Source organism: Oncorhynchus kisutch, linkage group LG22, assembly GCF_002021735.2.
Source record: "Oncorhynchus kisutch isolate 150728-3 linkage group LG22, Okis_V2, whole genome shotgun sequence".
NCBI classification, from domain to species: Eukaryota; Metazoa; Chordata; class Actinopteri; order Salmoniformes; family Salmonidae; genus Oncorhynchus; species Oncorhynchus kisutch.
In genome coordinates this window covers 11,548,137-11,573,197 of record NC_034195.2, presented here as the reverse complement: position 1 = coordinate 11,573,197, position 25,061 = coordinate 11,548,137, and the positions used below count along the sequence as shown (strand labels likewise).

At 41.0% G+C, this 25,061-nt stretch overlaps 1 protein-coding gene across 2 annotated transcripts; it reads left to right on the top strand.

Moving 5' to 3' along the window:
- The first annotated feature begins 281 nt into the window (after positions 1 to 281).
- On the top strand, positions 282 to 24,662 carry LOC109866892 (eukaryotic initiation factor 4A-II). 2 transcript variants are annotated; one of them, XM_020455778.2, is made up of 11 exons: positions 282 to 404; positions 1,733 to 1,790; positions 2,052 to 2,184; positions 2,661 to 2,800; positions 5,939 to 6,107; positions 6,275 to 6,384; positions 16,039 to 16,182; positions 17,086 to 17,223; positions 22,712 to 22,801; positions 23,213 to 23,292; positions 23,603 to 24,662. In XM_020455778.2, the coding sequence occupies exons 1-11, from the start codon at positions 382 to 384 to the stop codon at positions 23,745 to 23,747; spliced, it is 1,230 nt and encodes a 409-aa protein (XP_020311367.1). In that variant the 5' UTR covers positions 282 to 381; the 3' UTR covers positions 23,748 to 24,662. The 2 variants fall into 2 exon arrangements, with proteins under 2 accessions (XP_020311367.1, XP_031657350.1); XM_031801490.1 differs by lacking the exon at positions 282 to 404 and adding an exon at positions 833 to 1,216.
- The last annotated feature ends 399 nt before the right edge of the window (positions 24,663 to 25,061 follow it).

Sequence of the window (25,061 nt, the reverse complement as noted above, 5' to 3'; positions counted from 1 at the left end):
ATCTTGTTATAAGGTAATGGCTAGTGGAGTTCAAATAGTGTGTTGTATTATGTCTCATAATCTACAAATCCAATGAAGGCATTTGTTCGTTATGCTTGTTCTAATCCTAGAATTATTCATTTATTTGGGTCTCTGCTTCCAATGGTGTTGTTGCTGGGGAGGAACCAAATGTCGAGTCCTCCTTCTCGCTCCTATTATGGTCAAATAAAGGCGGCGACCATACGTTCAGTGACTTCTTAGATAGCCAATAACATGTCACAATGGGTTTAACAATATGATTCTGGCGTGAATGATAGTCCCCTTCAGCAATCACAACCTGAGCTTCCCAGACCACGTTGTGGTATATAACACTTTTTCGCGGCGTATTCGCCCTTTGTGATAATGTCGGCAGATTATGAAGAGAGGTAAAGAAACCTGCAAATTGTTCCATTGTTTTATTATAACCAGTTACACATATGGCTATATGAAATAACGCGGTCAGCCACGCAATTCCTTTATAAAATGAAACATGAATGTTTTCCTTGTGCTGTCGCTTTAGTGCTAACTAACGTTAGCAACTGTAAACTAGCTAGTGGTGGCCGTATTGGAGCCACTAGCTAGCTGGCCAGGTCTAACTGCAAGCCCGTAGTACATGTTCCACGTTATTGTGCCTTGTGTTATTGTAAACACTGATTTGCTGGCCAGTCCACGAACGTTACTTGAGTAATGCTGGGTGAAGGCGAGCTGCTAACATCGGCTAAGATGGCTAACTAGTTATTTGGCAGGCGAACACCAGACAGGGGTTGCGGGAAAATGGTGGCCTGTCTCACCAGCGAGCCCCGCCATGGTGCCCAGGTCACGTTGAGCGAACAGACGTTAACTACGAACTCCCGGTAGCTGGTGTCTCGTTAGCTACAGTTCTTATCCGGAATATTATGCGTAGGCGCTTGTTGTTTTGGTGTAGCATCGCTAGCAACAGTTCTTATGCGGAATATTATGCGTAGGCGCTTGTTGTTTTGGTGGAGCAACCCTTTCCGCTAACCTTGTGCGCTATGACCACATGCTTTTCGGGTAAAGGGTCGCTCGGCCTGGTGGCGGTGCGTTATTTGTATTTTTTTTCTTTATTGCAACAGTGAAGGATTTTCTATCAGATGGGCCATCCGGTTGAGTGACTGCTCCTTCCAGTTAGTATGGTTAGCTGTCCCTGTTGAATGTGTCGTTTTGCTTGTTAGCCAAGGTTAGTAGTGTAATCATTTACAGTTCCACTCGGGACTAACCAGCCAGAGAACCCCCACCAATGTGTTGTCCACCATTATTCAAAATCTCTGAGTGCAAGTTACTGCATGGGCGTGTTCCGAGTCGTCTGCACTGGGAAGACTTAATGAAATATATATATATTTTTAAATTGAGTGGCGTCACAAACTTGGTTGTGTGTGTGTGCCCCAACTTCTGCATCGATGGTCGCCAGCACCACCATCTTATGCGAGTTTATTATACATATGGGGGGGGGGGGGGGGGGCTCGATGCAGTCATTGGCACTTCATGTCATGCCCATTACAATCACTCTCTCTGGCATCAAACCCCTTCTAGATGAATTCAGGCATGTCATCCCATTACAATCACAAACTCTGGCATTAGACCCCTGATACATTTTTGGTTAGAAATGTTTTTGTTCGTGATATCATTAGAATTTGCTAATGTGTTATGAAACACATGCATCATCTAGTATTGACATGTGGACGTTTTCCTCCAGAGACCTCTCCAACAGAGACAATGGCCCTGAGGGCATGGAGCCAGATGGCATCATTGAGGTAAAGTTAAATGTTTTGTTTGTGTCAGGCAAGTTTGTCAAAAGTTGGATGAAGGACCAGTTAAATTGTTGAATAGTTGAAAGGCATGTAGTCCAATGGGGTGGAGGTGAAGATGCGTACATCTTACGCCCACAATCAGGGTCTTGCTTGGTTTTCCATCTCTCCTCTGGTAGTTAAACAATACTGGGAGTCTGTGTAAGGACTACAGTATCTGGTTACTATATACACTAACCGTGGTCTGGTATTTTTCTCTCTCCACAGAGTAACTGGAATGAGATTGTGGACAGCTTTGATGAGATGGCCCTGCGTGAGACTCTCCTGAGAGGAATCTATGCCTATGGTTTTGAGAAACCATCTGCCATTCAGCAGCGGGCCATACTCCCTTGTATCAAGGGTAAGTTCAAGTTTCCTAAAATCAACTCCCACACACAGGATATTGTGTGTGGGAGACCTCTGCATGTTTGTTCATTTCCATCAACTTATGAAGATGGGTATAACTTCAATATCAATAGTGTTGATTTTTGTGGTCTTTTTCTGTCAATATCTAGCCTAAGTTGTCGCTGACGGAAGTTGCTTCTGTACTTAATTAATCCTCTTCATTCCTATGTGGGACATTAGGTTTCCTTGATCATAGTACACTGGCTTTTATTTATTCCATCATATCCTACATGTCAGGTTTGGAGACTTTCTCAATCATGAGTCTAAACAGTGAACCAAATGCCTATTAAACTTATCCATGGTCATATTCACTAGGAACCAACTGGGATGAAACTGGGAAGGACCAGTCTGAATTTGTCCAATAAGAAACACTTGCTATTAGTGTTTTGTTATGGTGTCCACTAATGAATACCACCCTTCATTCCCCACCAGGTTATGATGTCATTGCACAGGCCCAGTCCGGCACAGGGAAGACCGCCACGTTTGCCATCTCCATCCTCCAGCAGATTGATATCGAGCTGAAGGGCACACAGGCCCTGGTCCTCGCCCCCACCCGAGAGCTGGCTCAGCAGGCAGGTTACACACACACTTAAATTGCCCTAAAAACTGTCCACATTAAATGCAACTTCTGTACCCTTTACACACTGTCGTGCCAACTCAAACGTACCATGCTGGATCTGATATTTTTGATATCACGTGGGCCTTTCCAGCAGTCTTCTAGCAATCTATGGTGGATGAATAGCCAGCACAGTACAGCTTGGCTTCACTCTGCTCTATAGTGTGAATCAAACCCTGTAGCTTGATGCTGTAATGTGCCACCCCTGTCACTGGGCAAGGCGGTGTGTTTGAGTGGGACTGAGTCTTGTGTCTGTCAGGATGAGAGAGATTCTTCCCAACTGCCTGCCTGTGCAGTGAGCAACATGTTAAGGGCTCAAACTCATGAGTTACAAAAGTACTGTTGCTTGTCCGATGATGACTAGCAAACTAATGAACATGTATGCTAAAATTATCTTGAACGTGGAAGTACTTAAAATCTGACTACGGGAAGTAGGGAAGTCAAATGTTCAGCCTACTGCACTAACACTATGGAGACTCTAGAGCGCCTGGTTAAATTGTTTGAGAGCATTTTCAAAGGGATACTTTGGGATTTTGGCAGTGAGGCGCTTTATCTACTTCCCAGAGTCGGATGAACTCATGGATACCATTTGTACGTCTGCATCCAGTATGAAGAAAGAATACTCTGAAAAATCTTGAAGTGTCCTTTTAAACTCTCTGAATGGTTAAATTTGTGATCAATAGAGTGGGCAACGTAACATCTGAAATTGACATTTTAATTACTTTCTATTGTGCTAATTTCCTTAATGTGGACAGATTTTACTGCCTTACACAAGCTTGTATTTTCACCCCATAAAATGTAGTGGAAATCCACATCCTTTTTTTGCTCAGATTGGTGGTGATGGTATGAAACTTTAGTCATCACAATGACATAAGATCAATTGGTGACATAAGATCAATTGCTTAAAACAGATCATTAACTTCGCATAATCAACTGTACAAAACCAATGGGGTGTGCAGGACTTGGAACTGAGTTCATTTTCAAACTCTCATAAGACACAAACAATTAAGGACATTCTCTCTATAAAAGTCACTGGCCACACACCAATACACAGATGTGACAGAAAAATTATCGCTTAAGCCGGGCGTACATTACACGATTTTGGCCACGATTTAGCTGTCCCAGAAGTTCTTTATATTGGAGAAACAAAATCCCCATGTCGTTGCCTACTTGGGGGGTGCAGCTGTCACCGACGCTCGTTTAATGTGAACAGGTCAGACACAATCTGAGGGCTACCGATCGAGTCTTTGAGCAGTCCCAGACATCCCGATATTTCCAAACATGTTTGATTTTTATTGGCACAATTTGCAATGCTCTTTTAGTGTGAGATGTGCAAGGACACGTTTTGAGAATGGTCATCAGCAATAGCCAATGAGAGCTCGTCAGGGACGGGACCATCTGGATGGTCTAGAGGAGGAATGGGAGAAGGTCATGTGGTCTGATGAGACAAAAATATATATTTTTGGTCTAAACTCCACTCGCCGTGTTTGGATGTAGAAGGAGGATGAGTACAACCCCAAGAACACCATCCCAACCGTGAAGCATGGAGGTGGAAACATCATTCTTTGGGGATGCTTTGCCGCAAAGGGGACAGGACGACTGCACCGTATTGAGGGGAGGATGGATGGGGCCATGTATCGCGAGATCTTGGCCAACAACCTCCTTCCCTCAGTAAGAGCATTGAAGATGGGACGTGGCTGAGTCTTCCAGCATGACAACGACCCGAAACACACAGCCAGGGCAACTAAGGGGTGACTCCGTAAGAAGCATCTCAAGCATCTCGAGTGGCCTAGCCAGTCTCCAGACCTGAACCCAATAGAGTATCTTTGGAGGGAGCTGAAAGTCCGTGTTGCCCAGCGAAAGCCCCGAAACCTGAAGGATCTAGAGAAGGTCTGTATGGAGGAGTTGGCCAAAATCCTTGCTGCAGTGTGTGCAAACCTGTTCAAGAACTACAGGAAACATATGATCTCTGTAATTGCAAAAAAAGGTTTCTGTACCAAATATTAAGTTCTGCTTTTCTGACGTATCAAATACTTATGTCATGCAATAAAATGCAAATTAATTACTTAAAAATCATACAATGTGATTTTCTGGATTTTTGTTTTTGATTCCGTCTCTCACAGTTGAAGTGTACCTATGATAAAAATGACAGACCTCTACATGCTTTGTAAGTAGGAAACACTGCCGATTTTGCAGGTTATCAAATACTTGTTCTCCCCACTGTATGTGTAGATAGTACATTTAGTTTTTCACACCTTATTGAACAGTGGGGACTGTGAAGATTCATACGCATGACAACATATGCTCTATACACATGTTCATATGGATTTTGTGTGGTAGTAGAGTTGTGGCCTGAGGGGGCACACTTAATGTGTTGTGAAATATAAATATATATATTTATATTTCACATCTGCCTTAATATGCGGAAACAGTTTGATATATTTGTATTTATTATGGATCCCCGTAATTTTGCGGTTGTCACAAAGTACTTTTACAGTAACACAGCCATAGACTAGGGAGCAAGCGGAAGCACAGTCGCCAAGGAAAGCTTCCATTGGTACATATTTGTTTACATGTCCATGGTCTCTTAGTAGGTAGGGCAAACCCAATTTGTGGATTTCTGATGTCATCAAAATCATCCACCGCATGTTTTTGGACTCATTCAGGGGATCCATAATAAACACAAATATCACAAACTGTTTCTGCGTATTGGTTATTGATTTGGACACGTTCAAGCTGTGATTTGACATTGGGCTATTTTATCGAAATGTTTTATCAGGAAGCAGCGACAGCATCATTTTCAACGTTAGTTTTATAAATATAAATTGAACTTTCAACATTTTGTATTGTTCTTAATCAGGTAATAACTGCTGAATGAGTCCAAAAACATGCTTGATTTGAATGATATACCAAAAATCACCAAAATGGGTTTGCCCTGCTAAGAGACCATGGACATGTAAACAAATATGTGCCAAAGGAAGCTTTCCTTGGCCACTGTGCTTCTGCTTGCTCCCTAGTCTAGGCTGTGTTACTGTAAAAGTACTTTGTGACAACTGCTGGCTTTGCGTTTGATTGACTTCCCCCTCTTCAACAGATCCAGAAGGTGATCCTGGCCCTCGGCGACTACATGGGAGCTTCGTGCCATGCCTGTATTGGCGGAACCAACGTCCGCAACGAGGTGACAAAGCTCCAGGCTGAGGCTCCCAACATAGTGGTTGGAACACCAGGCCGCGTGTTCGACATGTTGAACCGCAAGTTCCTCTGTGAGTGATGTCCGTCTTTTTGTTACCAGATTTGTTCAGATAACAACCGTTTGTCAAACTTTTCTCAACATTGTTTACAGCTGTATGTTTTTGTTTACTGAAGAGTATTGACATTTCATTTTGTGTTCAAGTTTTGTCTAAACCAAGTGCTCATCTTCCCCCCTCAGCTGCTAAGTACATCAAGATGTTTGTCCTTGACGAAGCTGATGAAATGTTGAGCCGGGGTTTCAAAGACCAGATCTACGAGATTTTCCAGAAGCTTGGCACTAGCACACAGGTATGAAGACAGATTGTGTCTAACAGTACGTTAGGAAGTTATGCTCTACCTGAAGCCTTTGCAATTTTATTTACTTTTATTTATTCAATGTAGCCCAATTGAGACCATTGTCATGTCTCATTTGCAACAAAAATATAAACTACAAGACAGCTATAAATACATTACATCAGGTTATTATTACAAGTTAGAATCGTCAATTGAAATAATTGCACACTTCATTAAACAGTTTTAAACTACCCCATCGGCACCAGGGAATCCAGGTGTAATTTGTTTTGTAAGGTATTCCATAACTGTGGCGCGTTAAAACTAAATACGCATTTACCTAATTTTGTGGAGACAAGTGGGAACTAGAGTTAACTAACCCTGTGAATGAGTGTGGTAGCTCATATTTTTGTATTTCAACAGTGAAGTGAGTTATGTTGGAAGCTTGTGGGAGTAATGAAGTGGTCTACAGAACTTTAGTGAGGTCCAGCTGACCTTCGGATGCAGTGATGAATATTACAACTGTCACCTGTAATTAACCATAGGGCGCTATGGTAGACTGCATCCAATGGTTTGAGAGTAGTGGCTGCTGCATTCTGGTAAATGGTGTCACCATAGTCAGGAAAGTTGACTGCACAATCTGCTTCCTGCTGTTAATGGAGAGGCAAGATCTATTCTTTTTTAAAGCCCTCTTTAAATCTTAGCTTTTTAACTAGGTCATCAGTATATTTTGTTCGTTAGATCTTTATCAATCCAAACGGACAGATATTTATAGGCAGGAACCCGCTCAATGAGAGCTATCCAATGAAAGACTTGCCCATCTGAGACATTTTTCAGTGAGTTAGAGAACATGTATTTAGTTTTGCCTGCATTAACTACAAGTTTTAAATCCAGGGCTTTCTGTAATGCAACAAAATCAGATTGCAGCTCTAACATAGCTTGGTTAAGTCAGAGCAATAGCATACAAACACATATTGCATACAGATGAATATTACAGGATTTAATAGATAGACCAATATTATTTATATAAACAGTAAAGAGAACATGTCCCAATACCAACTTCTGCAGTACACCTTTCGTAATATCCAGGAAACTAGACAGCATCAGAAGGCATACATTGTGTCCTGTCAGTCAGATGGCTCTTCAGCCATTTGCAAGACTCCTTGTCCATGCCCGTTTCAGACCGTTTTTAAATGAGTGGCACGTCTAAAACAAGAATAGTAGCTGAAACCGTATGATGTCCATATCAAGAATCAAACTGGTGCATATTTATATTAGTGAGAAGTTGAAAACCATAGCTGGGAGTTTGTCAAGGATTCTAATACCTTGGCTAGGCAACATGCTTTAACTTGGAGATTGGGTGGTAATTATCGAAGTCAGAAAGATCCCTCCCTTTATGTAGGGGGAGGACGTGCAACTTCCCAATTCTTAGGGATAACACCGGTAGCAATTGTCAAGTTAAAAATACAGGTTCAACTTCTTAGGGATAGGCATCCCGTCAGCGGGACACCAGTCGACAACATCTGGTGAAATTGGAGGGCGCGCAATTCAAATAAATAATCATATTAAACATACAAGTATCATTTAAAGCTTAAATTCTTAATCTAACAGAGTTGACAGATTTACAATAGGCTTTACAGCGAAAGCATACCATGCGATTGTTTGAGGACTGCGCCCCACATATTTTTCAACCAGCACAGGCTATATAAAAATCACAAATAGCGATTTAAATTAATCACTTACTTTTGAAAATCTTCCTCTGTTTGCAATCCCAAGGGTCCCAGCTACAACATGAATGGTCGTTTTGTTAGATAAAATCCTTCTTTATATCCCAAGAAGTCAGTTTAGTTGGCTCCATCGATTTCAGTAATCGACTCGTTCAACATGCAGACAAAGAAGTCCAAAAAGCTACCGCTATAAACTTTGTTCAAACAAGTCAAACTACGTTTCTATATAATCCTCAGGTATCCTAAAATTTAAATCAACTATTATATTTCATACGAAAATAAGTATGTTCAATTGAAAAGTAAAATTAGTAAGTCCGTGTCTTCTTTCACCGCGCGCCAACAGACATATTTTGAACTGGGAGTCTGTACAAAATCTCAAAATTCTTGCTTGTTTTTGCAGAGACAAGCCTGAAACAATGAACAGACTGACATCTAGTGGAAGCCATATGAATTGCAATCTGGGAGCTGGAATTACATAGAACCCAAAGCTTTCCATTAAGAGCCTGGGAGCTAAAAAAACAAAATCAGGTTGGTTTTTTGGGGGACATTTGCCTGCCATATGAATTGTGTTATAGTCTCAGTCATTATCTTAACATTTCTAGAAACTTCAAAAATGTGTTTTCTATCCAATGCTACCAGTTAAATGCATATCCTGGCTTCTGGGCCTGAGCAACAAACAGGCAGTTTACTTTGGGCACGTCAGTCATGAAAATAGACCCTAGCTCTAAGAAGTTTTAAAGGTTCAACAGTGGGGCAGATAGCTGTAGTAAGAAGAGGTCAAGTGAATCAGCCCCAGATCTTTAGCAAGGCACTTGCTACATTGGAGACATCAAATGGTTGAAATTCAAATAAGGTATTTGAGTCTGTTATAGCATCATTCTCTACAATCTGTTCTGAGGTGCCTAAAGGACTCCTTCCAGTGGAATGAGATTAATTTTCAGAGACTTCTTTCAAGCATGTGGCCAGCTGAAGCAAAATGGTTATTAAAAGCACAACAAATTTCTGTTTCAAAGATTAAACCCCTTTCCAGAGTTAGCTAGGCTTACCACTAGGTTTGGGCGGTATACTGTATGTACCGGGGTATTTGGAAATGGCCACGGGATGGTTTTTCAATAACGTTAATATATCTGTTTTTCAATACATTTTAATATTTGTAGCTATTTAACTTCTTGCGACTCCAAAACCCGTATCAGGAGTGTAATCATAGCCTCAAGCTCATTACCATAACGCAACGTTTCCTATTCATGAAAAACGCAAATGAAATAAATATATTGAAACACAAGCTTAGCCTTTTGTTAACAACACTGTCATCTCAGATTTTCAAAATATGCTTTTCAACCAAAGCTACACAAGCATTTGTGTAAGAGTATTGATAGCCTAGCATAGAATTAAGCCTAGCATTCAGCAGGCAACATTTTCACAAAAACAAGAAAAGCATTCAAATAAAAATTATTTACCTTTGAAGAACATCAGATGTTTTCAATGACGAGACTCTTAGTTAGATAGCAAATGTTCATTTTTTCCAAAAAGATTATTTGTGTAGACGAAATAGCTCCGTTTTGTTCATCACGTTTGGCTAAGAAAAAGACAGTCGGAAAATGCAGTCACTTACAATGCCAAACCTTTTTCCAAATTAGCTCCATAATATCGACAGAAACATGGCAAACGTTGTTTAGAATCAATCCTCAAGGTGTTTTTCACATATCTATTCGATGATAAATAATTCGTGGCAGTGGGTTTCTCATCAGAGGCAAACGGGAAAATACTGCAGCTGGAGATTACGCAGACACCTTGGGGAATACGTAAGTTGACTCCTAGCTCCTCCACAGCCATATAAGGAGTCATTGCCATGAGCCGGTTTCAAAAAATGCGGCACTTCCTGATTGGATTTTTTTCTGTAACATCAGTTCTGTGGCACTCACAGACTATCTTTGCAGTTTTGGAAATGTCAGGGTTTTCTTTCCAAAGCTGTCAATTATATGCATAGTCGAGCATCTTTTCGTGACAAAATATCTTGTTTAAAACAGGAACGTTTTTCATCCAAAAATTAAAATAGCGCCCCCTAGTTATAAAAACACAAAATCCATGTGTAAGTATGTGTCTCTTCAGTCCCTGCTGTTCCATAAGGTGTATTCTTATCAGTCGTTTTTAAATCTGATTCTACTGCTTGCATCAGTTACCTTATGTGGAATAGAGTTCCATGTATCCATGGCTCTACGTAGTACTGTGTGCCTTCCATATTCTGTTCTTGATTTGGGGATTGTGAAGAGACCTCTTATGTCTTGTGGGTTTTGTATGGGTGTCAGCTGTGTCCTAGTAGTTTAAACGGACAACTCGGTGCGTTCAGCATGTAAACACTTCTTACAAAATAAGTAGGTTGTAAGTCGGTCTCTTCAGCTTTGAGCCATGAGATTTACATGCATATTATTGTTATCTCTCCATGTACATTTTAGGGCCAGTTGTGCTGCCCTGTTTTGAGCCAATTGTCATTTTCAGAGGTCCCTTTTTGTGGCACCTGACCACACGACTGAAAAGTAGGCTAGGTGCGACAACTAGGGCCTGTAGAACCTGCCTCGTTGATGGTGTTAATTAGGCAGAGGAGCTTTTTATTATCGACAGACTTCTCCCCATCTTAGCTACTGTTGTATCAACATGTTTTGACAATGAGTTTACAATCCAGGTCTACTCTAGCAGTTTAGTCACTGCAACTTGCTCAGTTTCCACATTATTTATGACAAGATTTAGTTGGGGTTTAGTGAATGATTTCTCCCTAATACCAAGCTTTTAGTTTTTGGAATATTTAGGACAAACATATTCCTTGCCTCCCATTCTGAAACTAACTGCAGCTCTTTGAGTGTTGCAGTGATTTTGCTCACTGTAGTAGCTGATGCGTATAGTGTTGAGTTATCATATATATACATACACGCGGGCTTTACGCAAAGCCAGTGGCATGTCGTTAGTAAAGATTGAAAAAAGGGGCCTAGACAGCTGCCCTGGGGAATTCCTAATTCTACCTGCATTATGTTGGAGAGGCTTCCATTAAATAACACCCTCTGTTCTGTTAGACAGGTAATGCTTTATCCACCATATCGCAGGGGGTGTAAAGCCTTACCACAAGTCTTTCCAGCAGCAGACTGATCGATAAGGTCAAAAACCACTCGGAAGTCTAAAAAAACAGCTCCCTCAATCTCGTAATCATCCATTTCTCTCAGTCAATCAGGCATTTGTGTAAGTGCCGTCCTTGTTGAATGTCCTTCCCTATAAGTGTGCTGAAAGTCAATTTGTTTACAATAAAATAGCTTTGTATCTGGTCAAACACTATTTTTCCCCCCAAAGTTTACACTGTATTGGTAACAGGCTGATTGGTCTGCTCTTTGAGCCAGTAAAGCGGGCTCACCCTTATTCTTGGGTGTCGGCATTACTTTAGCTTCCCTCCAGGCCTGAGTGCCCATACTTTCTAGTAGGCTGAAATTGAAGATGTGGCAATAATGTCTGCTATTATCCACAGTATATTTTTCATCCAGATTATCAGACCCCGGTGGTTTGTCATTGTTGATAGACAACAATTTAGTCACCTCTTCCACACTCGCGTTACAGAATTCAAAATTACAATGCTTGTCTTAATTAATTTGGTCAGATATACTTGAATGTGTAGTCAGTGTTTTTTGCTGGCACGTCATGCCTTTTTTTCATTGGCAAGATTAGCAAACTATCATTAAAGTAATTCGCAATATCAGTGGGTTATGTAATGAATGAGACATCTGATTCAATGAATGATCGAGTTTCCCTTCTTGCCCCAATTATACTGGAGCACCATAAATTACATTTTCTTTTCATAGTGTAGTTTCTTATTTTATTCAGTTTAGTCACATTATTTCTCAATTTACAGTATGTTTGCCAATCAGTTTTGCAGCCAAACTTATTTGCCATTCCTTTTTCCTCATCCCATTTGAACCATACAATTTTTCAATTCCTCATCAATCGGGGGGGGGGGGGGGGGGGGTAAATCAAAAAGCATGATCATTACACAGGTGCACCTTCTACTGGGGACAAAAGGCCACTTTAAAATGTGCAGTTTTGTCATAATGCCACAGATGTCTCAAGTTGAGGGAGTGTGCAATTGGGATACTCTCTCAACCCTTACTCTCTTTGCGTAACGCTTATATGCGTCTCATGCACATGACCGATGGGGGTCTGACTTGTAGCATATCATCACATCAATAACTTGGTTATAACAAACACTGCATACGTGACAGCTAAGTGGATGCAGAGGACATGACGGATGAACTCAATGGGAATGTTTACTGGTTGCTCAGGAGGTAAAGGAGAATTCAGATGTGTGGAATAAATTTGACTCATTGTGGAAAATACTGGAGACCAAGAAAAAGGTAAGGAGCAAAATGTAATGTTCATTTCTCGACCATAAGCTACATCCAATGTTGTTTTAGAGAATTTGGCAGTCCTTCCGACCGCAGACCTCATGTGGCCACGCCAGCCCAGGAATTCCACATCCAGCTTCTTCACCTACGGGTCATTGAGTATTTCTGTCTAATAAAGCCATTTTGTGGGGACAAACTTATTCTGATTGGCTGGGCCTGGCTGCCAAGGGGCCTATGCCCACCCATGGCTGCTCCCCCTGCCCAGTCATGTGAAATCCATAGATTAGGGCTTAAGGAATTTTATTTCAGGTGACTGATTTCCCTATATGAACTGCTATTCAGTGGTCTTTGAAGTTGTTTTATATTTTTGTTCGGTATAGAATGGAAAATAAATGTTGCGAAACTGTTGCGGTTAGTTTACAATACCATTTTTCTGACCGTTTGGAACAATGTAAACCACTAAATAAATTAAGCGTACCGGAGTCTAACATTTTTTGGTAAAGCCTTTGTTACCTCAGACTAAACATTTGCGTTCATTGCTGAATGCAATTTTCGAAATGGGACGGGTTTTAGTGTAAGATAATTATTCAAGGTTTGCTTTATTTGATTATCAAACTAAAATGCTTGATTTGGGTTTCCAATCATGAATGACTTGTATGCTGTGTGATGACATGAACAAATTATTGAATGAAACCGTAGCCTATATAATCCTGAGTAAGTCACGGTTAATGAAGGCTATTATACTAAGCCTACTAATGATGGCATTACATATTATAATGATGATCATAATAGTAATTAACAAGGAGATCAACAGCTAATATGTTTTTGACAATTTGGAACAGTGTAAACGACACTTAAATACATTCTGATACCATATTGGCTGTTCTATTTTACGTGCTACCCCAGCCAAACCCTCATTGTGCGCCGCTCTGAGACTAGATTCTCACGGAATCAGGCTGTTAAACAAACAGGGAACAGAAGCAGGATCTGTCCTATTTCTGTAGATATATATATGGATGATTTATAAAGCCAGGCACATTTTAGAAATTAGTCTATTGATTATTGACCTAATTAAGTTGGTTTCCTCCTCACTTTTCTTGGACAATTAAGGCGAGCTATTTTCTCGTCTCCTAATCGTTCCGTATCGTTCTCAACACCAATATGCTGAATAACTTTTGCTGTTATGCACATAGAAACATGGTCTAGGAAAAGGCGCCAATTCAACAGTTCACTGATGTTTCAGAACCACGGGCAGCGACCGCTATCCAACGAGGGAGAAAGCGCCCCATTGTTCTTTATGTAATATAACCATATACACTTTCAATAGCATGTGTCTTAATGATGGACTGTGCCATCCACACGGCCTCCACAATGGATCAGTCCACTCAGACAGGCGACTAAAGACATCTCGGTCGACCAACAGCCTATTGACTCGTCAAAATGGGGTCAGATCTACAGCAAATGTTAGTGCATCAATTCATTCCTCTAATCCAGGGATGGGCAACTTTGATGGGGTGGGGGCCACAATCTTAACTCTTCAATGGCATGCAGGTCTGTAGACCTATAGTGTGCAGAGAAAATGTTATGCTTTTTTTTTTTAGATGGTATCTGAGTGAGAGTGATTATAGAACTCGACAGGGGCCCACCGGTTGGTAATTCAACAATGTTTACAATTTTAGATAACTGCCCATTAGACTAATTTGCAAATGAAATAAAAACTACATTTCACATTGTGTATTCTACTATTCTAACGCTCAACAGTAAGTTCAGACCCTGACTGAGTAAAAAAAAAAAGAGATTGATCCGGGGCTGCCAGATCCCTGCTCTAATGAAACAGAGTAGTTTTAAAGTGAAAACATATTGGATCCCATGTATCCACACTGAACACAAATATAAAGGCTACATTAAATGTTTTTGCTGAATTACAGTTCATATGAGGAAATCAATTCATTAAGCCCTAATCTCTGGATTTCACATGACTAGGCAGGGGAGCTGCATGCCCACCCAATGGGGACTGAGGCCCAGCCAATCAGAACAAGTTTTATTACAGAGACACATACTCCTCAGCACTCCCCTCAGACGATCCCACCGGTGTAGAAGCAGGATGTGTAAGTCCTGGGCTGGCGTCGTTACACGTGGTCTGCGGTTGTGAAGCTGGTTGGATGTACTGCCAGCCAAATTCTCTAAAACGGTGAAGGCGGCTTATTGTAAAAAAATATATAATTTTACATTTACATTTTCTGGCAACCGCTTTGGTGGACCTTCCTGCAGTCTGCATGCCAATTGCACATTCCCTCAACTTGAGACATCTGTGTCATTGTCTTGTGACAAAACTACACATTTTAGAGTGCTGTTTTATTGTCCCCAGCACAAGTTGTGTAATGATCATACTGTTTTAATTTTGTTCACAAAATTTGAGATAATTGATTTTTGTGCGTATGAAGCATTTCTGGGATATTTTATTTCAGCTTAAAACATGGGACTAACACTTTACATGTTGCGTTTTATATTTTTGTTCAGTATAGATGCGTATCGAATCGTCTTGAAAGGGAAAGATGCACATCCCTACAGACTACCCCATGCTAATCAGGAAACTCTTGGGTATGTTGTGAACTGTCATTGCAATTGCTTTGCAGTGTAGCTAGCCACTGAAATACTCTGAATTCACTAGTGCTCTCATCGTATCCGGATGTGTACAGCAGATGGGAGTTGTTTTCATAACTTAGTTAGCTAACACATTTCGAGAACTTGTATTACGTGCCTAGCTAGCATAAGCAACGTTTGGTGTTTAATGAGACTGTCTAGACAGCTGAGCTAGCAAATATTGTAACAAGTTTTTAATTTTGGATTAGAGAAAGGGAAAGGGGAATACCTAATCAGTTGAACAACTGAATGCATTCAACTGAAATGTCTTCCGCATTTAACCCAACCCCTCTGAATCAGAGAGGTGCAGGGGGGCTGCCTTAATCGACATCCATGTCATCGGTGCCCGGGGAACAATGGGTTAACTGACTTGCTCGGGGGCAAGACGACAGATTTTTACCAGCTCTGGGATTTGATCCAACCTTTCGGGTTACTGGCCCAGCGCTCCTACCTGCCCAACATGCTCTGCATTTCAGGAATCACAGTAGCAAGTACTTCTACTACACTGTTCAATTATTTAGCCATTTAAACAATACATTTTCTAAACTATTTTTGCCGCTGGCTTTCACGAGACTTAAACGTGATCTTGTCCCAGGTGTCAGACTCGACGGCAGTTGCTATCCATTGGAGCGTTGCGATTGGTTCCCCACATTCTTGGGCGGGGCATAGCAAAGGGTCAATTAAGCATAATCTCTGGGAATATAGAATCTTTTTTTTTTTTTTCAAGTAGCATGTACTGTGCTTTTCTCAATGTTAGCTAGTACTTGTCCCAACCCTCCTCCCTGGTAGTGCTCCTAGAGAAAGAGCTAGCAAGAGGGAGATGAACAGCTGAGCACACCATAGTAATCTTCAATGATCCATGTATTCCTTTGTCAAGTGATTGCTCTATAGAGCTAAAACCTTTACTCAACCCTGTTTTCCAGGTGGTTCTCCTGTCTGCCACTATGCCTCAGGATGTGCTGGAGGTCACCAAGAAGTTCATGCGTGAGCCCATCCGTATCTTGGTGAAGAAGGAAGAGCTCACCCTGGAGGGTATCCGCCAGTTCTACATCAACGTGGAGAAAGAGGTATTGCTGTAATGGATGCATGTTATACTGCGTTTGTGTGCGCACCCGTATAATGAATGTATTGGTCTTTTTATATGCTCGTTATTACAATCTTGTGAGGCCCTTTGCTCTACTAACCGGAATAAGTCAAGTAATGAAGTAGCCTCATTTGGTCAATACAATAAAGTAACTGTCCTGTTAACATGGAATGATTATCAATGAGACATTTAGAAATGGCCTTTCCTTTCTTAAAATTATTATCATTATGAAGATGGTTGATTTTGTATGAAAGAGCTTGCTACAGTGATTCTAATGATGAGTTTAGCTATATCCTCTTGAGCACATTGGAAATATTGTTGGGTCCCAAGTTCCCTCTGCGTCTCCAGATCTGTATATAACTAAGAGATGCTCATGTCTCCACCCTAACAATGGGAGTTGTCCCGAAGGCGGGCGACAGGCTTAGGTCCAAAATAAGCCCATAGAAACACATTGGGCTTATTTTGGACAGATGTGAATCCTCTCACTTGGCCTCTTTATGGCGTCTCCCAAGCTGTTGGAGGAACAATGTTCTTTGGCAGAGGAAGTCGACTGCTCTCCACTATGGCTGGCGTCTTTGTCCCTCTCCACAGCTTTAACTTAAAAGAAACCTCTTCATAATTTAGACATTTGCTAATACTCTAATATCAACCTTTTGTGTAGATATCCCTTTCACACTACTGAGCTGAGACAATATTTACTGCACTAGCCAGGTTACTAGCCTGGAACTGTGCTGGATAAGGAAAATATCAAAACAAAATATCATAGCATGGATAGTGTAATTTGGGTTGGCACGATAGCTTGAAATAGGTGTTCTTGACCAGGTCTTAGGCTTGGTCAAGTTTTCCCATGTCTTCAGACTCAATTCAACCCGCTTTCCTTTGTTAGGAGTGGAAGCTGGACACCTTGTGTGATCTGTATGAGACCCTGACCATCACCCAAGCTGTGATCTTCATCAACACCCGCCGAAAGGTGGACTGGTTGACTGAGAAGATGCATGCCAGGGACTTCACAGTCTCTGCCCTGGTAAGAGCTCCTGCACTTCCAGCTCGCTGTCCATGTCCTACAGTGTTGTCATACCGATAGATGCTAATTGGTTATCCGCCGAAAATACAGTTGACCAGTCATGCTTATCGGTCTGTTAATTTGCCTAATTTTGTGGAATTCAATTGTCCCGTGTATTTTTGTTAGTCAGCATGCATTTTATTTATCACACACGCACAGCCTTTCAGAGCCTAGTTTGAGAAGCGGAATAGCCTACCTACCATCTGTCAAGACTAGGTCCTCAAAAAGCCTGTAGGCTACTGGAGTGAAACCTGCTTTTGTAAGCCCAGTCATTGCGGAACAAATAACAATTCTAAACACAATCGCGTGTTCACTTTAGTGGCCACAATTTAGAAAGGAGCCCCTTTTTTATTTCACAACTTGTAAAGCGCACCTTCCATTCGGCTGCGTAGACTATAGCTTGCCTACTGTTGACCTTCAGTGTCCCACCACTTTGGGAGCTTGAGGCACTATAATTGTTTAAAACCTGAATGGTTTACTTCAAATAATGATATCTTATTTTGCTTTAAAGTAGCCTTGCAAAAATCCAACCATAGAAAAGTAAATGGCAAAGATTTTATAAATACTTCCTCGTGCAATTAACTTTGAATTATCAATTAGTTTTGAATACAAAATAAGTAACCTACGTGATTCAATATAGATCTGACCAAGAGGTCACAGCTGGTTATATGTGAATGAGTGTGTTTGGAGCAATACTGGCTGTATCCAAGGCTCAGCCAATCGTTCACATAACAGAATGATAGGCTATGAAAAGCCAACTGACATTTACTCCTGAGGTGCTGACCTGTTGCACGCTCTACAACCACTGTGATTATTGTTATTTGACCCTGCTGGTCACCTATGAACATTTGAACATCTTGGCCATGTTCTGTTATAATCTCTACCCGGCACAGCCAGAAGAGGACTGGCCACCCCTCAGAGCCTGGTTCCTCTCTAGGTTTCTTCCTAGGTTTTGGCCTTTCTAGGGAGTTTTTCCTAGCCACCGTGCTTCTACACCTGCATTGCTTGCTGTTTGGGGTTTTTGGCTGGGTTTCTGTACAGCACTTTGAGATATCAGCTGATGTGAGAAGGGCTTTATAAATACATTTGATTTGATTTTGAGAATGCAGCACGCAATGGCTAGACAACGGAAGAGTGGAAAGGCAGTTTGCCAGTTACAGCAGCCCGTCCCCTGAACGATAACGAAGAGGTGGGTGAGACGCCTGACGATGGAGACGGGTGGGAACGTGATGAAGCCTACTTAATAAACTGTAACCGATAAACAACTGGCATTTGTAGAGTTTGAGATGAGGGTGCAAGTGTGGCGCAACAAGAATTGCTAGCGTTAAGTATCTTGCTATCTGCATCGACTTCTCCGTTAGCTAGCCAGAGAAATGTTAAGCAACATTAGCCAATTTATCTAGCTTGCTCATAAAGTCAGACAGCTAACGCTAGCTTACAACATCAGATGAGCTAACATTAGTAACCCAACCAATTCGCTATAGTATTAACTGGTATATGACTCCTTGCCGTTCAAGTTATAACGTTAGTTGTTTAGTGGATGGACCCTTGCAATCTGTGAGAAATTTTAAGTAGCTAAAGAACTAACAATGTAATAATGTGCAGTGTAGGCCAAAGATATTGTTTTTGTTGTGTTGAACTTGACAGTAACACGTGAGTAAGGGGGGGATTATTTAATGTTTTACTCAGTGAATGTTATTTAGCCTTGTGCATTTGATCAATGTCTACTATAGTGGCCACTAACTATAAGTTTGTTTAATTCTGTTTCTCCTTTCAGAGTATTTTTTCCCATGTGCAATATTTAGATGTGTGTGTGGTCACAGGCATTCTATTATAAAGGCTGTCATGGCTAACTGCAATATTAGTGTCATTTTTTTAAGACTTTCTCAAGAGTGTCATTTGCAGTAAAGTCTAGGCAACAAATAACATTGGAAACGTTTACATAATTTTTCTTTCTTTACATTTTTTAGCTGTAAATTAGGTTCACATTAACCACTTATTTTACCCAGACTGATCATGTAGATCGTATTATTTGTTGTTTAAGGTAAAAACCTGCATTTCAAGAAGGGATCCAGCCTAAATCACTAGAAATTAGGATTTTAAAGCTGATATTTTATTTTTATCCCCCCTAGCAGGGATATTTTTTGTTTCAGTGCAAAAAAAAAAGTGTCACCTTTTGGGGCCCTCACCAGTTTGCAACCCTGGTTCTATTGGTTTTCATATCAATATTATTTAATTGTCCAGAAGCCAAAAGCACAATCCTAGTCATATTAGAAACCCATTATAGTAGTTGCTACTAGATTCCCTTTAAGTTTCTAACAGATTTGAATCTCGGTCACGTATGAATGGAAATGCTCACATTAGGTAGGCTGTTTAGAACTTTTTTCAGCTAATTGCATTTGGGCAAATGTCTGAAAATGGCATTTTAGTAGCTGCTTCATTACAGGAGTTGCGTGTTCAATGTTGGTTAGTTTCAGGCAAAATTGACCAAAATGTGCCTCCTTTATATACTTAACAAAAATATAAACGCAACATGCAACAATTTAAGATTTTACCGAGTTATAATTCATATGAGGAAATCAGTCAATTGAAATATATTCATTAGGCCCTGATATATGGATTAGGTTACAGATACCTTTAAAAAAAATAATGTGCCTCAGGATCTCATGGTATTTTTGTGCGTTCAAATTGCCAATTGATAAAATGCAATTTGCTTATGCCTGCCCATACAATAACCCCCCCACCGTGGGGCACTCTCACAATATTGACATCAGCAAACCTCTCTCCCACACAACGCCATACACAAGGTCTGGTTGTGAGGCCTGTTGGATGTATGGCCAAATTCTCTGAAACTACATTGGAGCGGCTTATGGTAAAGAAATTAACATTACATTCTCTGCCAACAGCTCTGGTGGACACCCGGCAGTCAACGTGCCAGTTGCATGTTGTGTTTTGTGACAAAACTGCACATTTTTCTAGTTAATGAAGGTTTTTGGGAAAGCCTTTCTCCGTCAACCAGAAGTCTTATCATAGCTAACGGTTATAGTCGTAGACATGCGTGCGCTGCACACATACAGATGACACTGTATTCCATCCCTAACTATAACATTTTCCGACAAGATGGAACTGCCAAAAAGGTGTGGCGTTGACATCTACTGCAGAGATGGCCTGCAGAGTTCTGTCATACTGTCCAGGTCTGTGCCCAAACAATTCGAGCGTCTACTTTAAAAAATCCACCTTTCCGGAAACAAGTCTCTCACCGTTGTCACTTGTTATTATAGACCCCCCTCAGCCCCCAGGTGTTCCCTGGACACCATATGTGAATTGATCGCCCCCCCATCTATCTTCAGAGTTCGTACTGTTAGGTGACCTAAACTGAGACATTCTTAACACTCCTACAATCTAAGCTAGATGCCCTCAATCTCACACAAATTATCAAGGAACCTACCAGGTACAACCCTAAATCCGTAACCATGGGCACCCTCTTGGATATCATCCTGACCATCTTGCCCTCTAAATACACTGCTGTCTTCAACCAGGATCTCAGCGATCATTGCCTGCGTGCGTTATGGGTCCGTGGTAAAATGACCACCCCTCATCACTGTCAAACGCTCCCTAAAACACTTCAGTGAGCAGGCCTTTCTAAACGACCTGGCCCGGGTATCCTGGAAGGATATTGACCTCATCCCGTCAGTAGAGGATGCCTAGTTGCTCTTTAAAAGTGCTTTCCTCGCCATCTTAACCTCTCTGGGGTAGGCGGGACACTTGCGTCCCACATGGCCAATAGCCAGGGAAACTGCAGAGCGTCAAATTCAAATACATTTCTATAAATAACAAACTTTCATTAAATTACACATGCAAGATAGCAAATTAAAGCTACACTCGTTGTGAATCCAGCCTACATGTCAGATTTCAAAGTATTTTTGGCGAAAGCATAAGATGTTATTATCTGATGATAGCACAACAGTAAACAATGAGAGTAGTATATGTCAACTCTGCAGGCGTGACACAAAACGCAGAAATAAAATATAAATCATTCCTTACCTTTTCATGAGCTTCTTTTGATGGCACCCCTATATGTCCCATTAACATCACAAATGGTTATTTTGTTTGATTAATTCCATCTATATATATATATCCAAAATGTCCATTTATTTGGCGCGTTTGATCCAGAAAAACACCGCTTACAACTTACAGAACGTCGCTCCAAAATATCTCAAAAGTTACCTGTAAACTTTGCCAAAACATTTCAAACTACTTTTGTAATACAACTTTAGGTATTTCTAAATGTATATAATCGATCAAATTGAAGACTGGATGATCTGTGTTCAAGACAGGAGCAAAACAAACTGACGCTACTTTTCTGGTTTACGCGCCTCTATCAAAAGGTACACATGAAGTGACGTTCGTTCTGAGCTATGGTACTTCTTCATTACACAAAGGAAAAACCTCAACCAATTTCTACAAACTGGTGACATCCAGTGGAAGCGGTAGGAACTGCAGGAAAGTCGATTAGAATTCTGGATTCCCCATGAATACATATTGAAAAGACGGACTGCTAAATAAGTTCTGTTATACTCAGACATGATCCAAACAGTTTTAGAAACGTCAGAGTGTTTTCTATCCAATACTAATAATAATATGCATATATTAGGATCTGGGACAGAGTAGGAGGCAGTTCAGTTTGGCATGCTATTTATCCAAAAGTGAAAATGCTACCCCCTACCCCAAACAGGTTAAATAAGCATGCCCCGTTCAAAAAATGTAGAACTAAGAGCAGATCTAGCCCTTGGTTCTCTCCAGACCTGACTGCCCTTGACCAGCACAAAAACATCCTGTGGCGTTCTGCATTCGCATCAAATACCCACTGCGATATGCAACTTTTCAGGAAAGTCTGTAACCAATATACTCAGTCAGGAAAGCTAAGGCTAGCTTTTTTAAATGTTTCCTAATTAGTTTATTGATACATTTAAGTTCATAACTATGCTCTCAAACAATAGCATGGTATTCTTTCACTGTAATAGCTACCATAAATTGGACAGTGTAGTTAGGTTAACAAGAATTTAAGCTTTCTGCCCATATCAGATGTCTCTATGTCCTGGGAAATGTTCTTGTTACTTACAACCTCATGCAAATCACATTAGCGCACGTTAGCGCAACTGTCCCGTGGGGGTTGTCACCGATCCTGTAGTGGTTATTAATTGTATTGAGGTGGCAGCATTAATTTACATTATCTGCAGAATCTTAAGTTTCTCTTAGTACCTCTATTTGTGCGGGAAAACATACTGTTGATCTGGTTAGATCAGCATTTCTTGGTTTTTGATTTCCGTAATGTGAAATGAAGTGCTTGTGGTGTTCACAGATCCAGGCTGACTGTCTTGTTTGACTATAAGTGGGTCAGCATAAGAGTCTACTAAATGTAAAATGTGACACCTTCCTTCCTCCCCAGCACGGTGACATGGACCAGAAGGAGAGGGACCTAATCATGAGGGAGTTCCGCTCTGGCTCCAGCCGTGTCCTCATCACCACAGATCTGCTGGTGAGTTGAGTTCAGGAGACGAAGCAGCACCCTACTACCTGGGCAGAGCACACTGTGGCCTGAATCTTTTCATTCGTTGAATGTAATAAGTATCATTTTTCTTATTATGTTAATCAACTTTGCAAACCCTTTTATTCAAAGTGACTTCCTTTTACAGTGATATTAAATGTGTAAGTGAGCTCTATGATCTATTGAATTAGCCTATTCTCAGTAATGCCAAAGTTTTAGTCAAGTGGCACATTTTTTGTATGTTATCTCTGGAATCGAACCCATAACCTTTGGCGTTGCTAGTGCTACACGTTTACCAGCGGATTCACATGGAACCAAGCTAGCCTGCACCAGGGTTCAGGGTAATAAATGAATGGCAGCTAGAGGTCAGTGCAGGGGTGCTGATCATGTTGTTGCTTTCAGGCCCGAGGAATTGATGTCCAGCAGGTGTCTCTGGTTATCAACTATGACCTGCCAACCAATCGTGAGAACTACATTCACAGGTAGGAGGGACCCTGAGTTATATTAAAAACAAAGCTCCATACGAATAACTTATGTCACTGTTTTTATTATGGCAATCAACATGGTTCATATTGGGGTGTGAATTTTCTGCTTTTCTGACATCCTCCATCTTTGAAATGTAACTAGCTTACCACAAACCAATATCCTACTTTTTCTGACTTGTTCTATAATGTCCTGGTCTCGTTCCTCCTGGTTTGTTCATTCAAATCGTATTTATTTCGCTACCGTTTTGATTCTAAATTCCGATCGGCAGTGTTCGTATTAATCTGGTCTTTAATTGTTGTGTGCCAGGATCGGGCGAGGAGGCCGTTTCGGCAGGAAGGGTGTTGCCATCAACATGGTGACTGAAGAGGACAAGCGCACACTCCGGGACATTGAGACGTTCTACAACACCACAGTAGAAGAGATGCCCATGAATGTGGCTGACCTGATCTAGACTACCCCTGGCACCCTGCCTGCTGGTGATACCTTAACACTCTACAGACCATCATCATCACCCCCCCCCCCCCCCCCCCCCCCCCATTCTCTAACATCTCCCATTACCTACCTATCACCCACCTAAACAAGCCTCCCACGTATCCCAATTTTGCGCTCTTAAATGGGTTAGGGGAACTCCTGTTTTCCTCCTCTTCCATGCCCTCTGTGGTCCCTCTGCTCAGCCCCACTCATTTGTTTTTCTATGGATCGCCTTGCTTAATAAAAATCAAGAATTGTATTTTACTTGGCCACAGATGAGATTTGCTATGTTTGTATTAGCAGCAGACTTGATTTCCTTGTGGTCTACAAGGACCCTTGCGACTCCATTTCAATAGGAAATGGTGACTTCTTGGGGGATGGGGATTGCATCATTCAGTTCCATTCTTTATTTGCATCGAAGTTATATTGTATCACTATCCATTGCTGATATGCAGTAGTTTTTCTGCAGGAGTGTTTTTAAACAGAAACAAGGGATGACATTGTTAATCTGTTTGATCATTTTTTTTTTGTTCCATGTGCCCCCTTGGAAGTACCCCCTTGGAAGTACAGCAATTATTTGAATACACTTAGTGGTGTTCCAAACATGTTGGTAGATATTTCTAGTGTGTATAATTGACATTTCACACGGGTTGACATTGAACCCTTGTTCTAAACGTTCATTGACATCTTTGGGGGAGAGCATGACGGTGTACAGAGGGGGGTATTGGGAGGTTTTTTTGGTTGCAAAGATATTTGGACTCGACAAACCGTATAGGCAAATCAACATCCAGTACAAACTATTTATTTTCCACCCCTTTTTTATTCATTAGTTTGGTTTCATTTTACAAATTGGGGGAGGGGAATTACTTCAATAAAGTTACCAAATAAAATCCTGCATTTGTTTTGCCAGTTATTTATCTCCTATTGTACTCAGTGTTTCTCATCAGTGCTGAGTTGGTATGTGGTCTGTCTGTTTCAGAATGCAACATCATTGAGTTGGCCAGATGACCCAGAAATGATTTTCATATTTTTTAGCAATACAGATGTGTAAAATGCGCATGGTATGGGTTACTTGACAACCAAAACCCATATTCAAGTTCAGCTTTCTAAATGAACCAGATCGACATAATGATCCTGTTTTCTGGAACACCCCAGTGGTCCTGCAGGAGGTTTCAATGCATTCATATTAGGACCATGAAAGGATTGCGTGCTTGTCTTGTATTTGCCCATTAATGTAGTTCTCATATGAATTCTTGGATTGTCTCTAGGACTAGACAAATGTATACAGTGCGTT

Coding starts and splice junctions, on each gene's coding strand:
- LOC109866892 (XM_020455778.2), top strand. CDS start 382: ATGTCGGCAGATTATGAAGAGAG. Junction 22,802..23,212: donor TCATCACCACAGATCTGCTG/GTGAGTTGAGTT, acceptor TGTTGCTTTCAG/GCCCGAGGAATTGATGTCCA. Junction 23,293..23,602: donor CGTGAGAACTACATTCACAG/GTAGGAGGGACC, acceptor GTTGTGTGCCAG/GATCGGGCGAGGAGGCCGTT.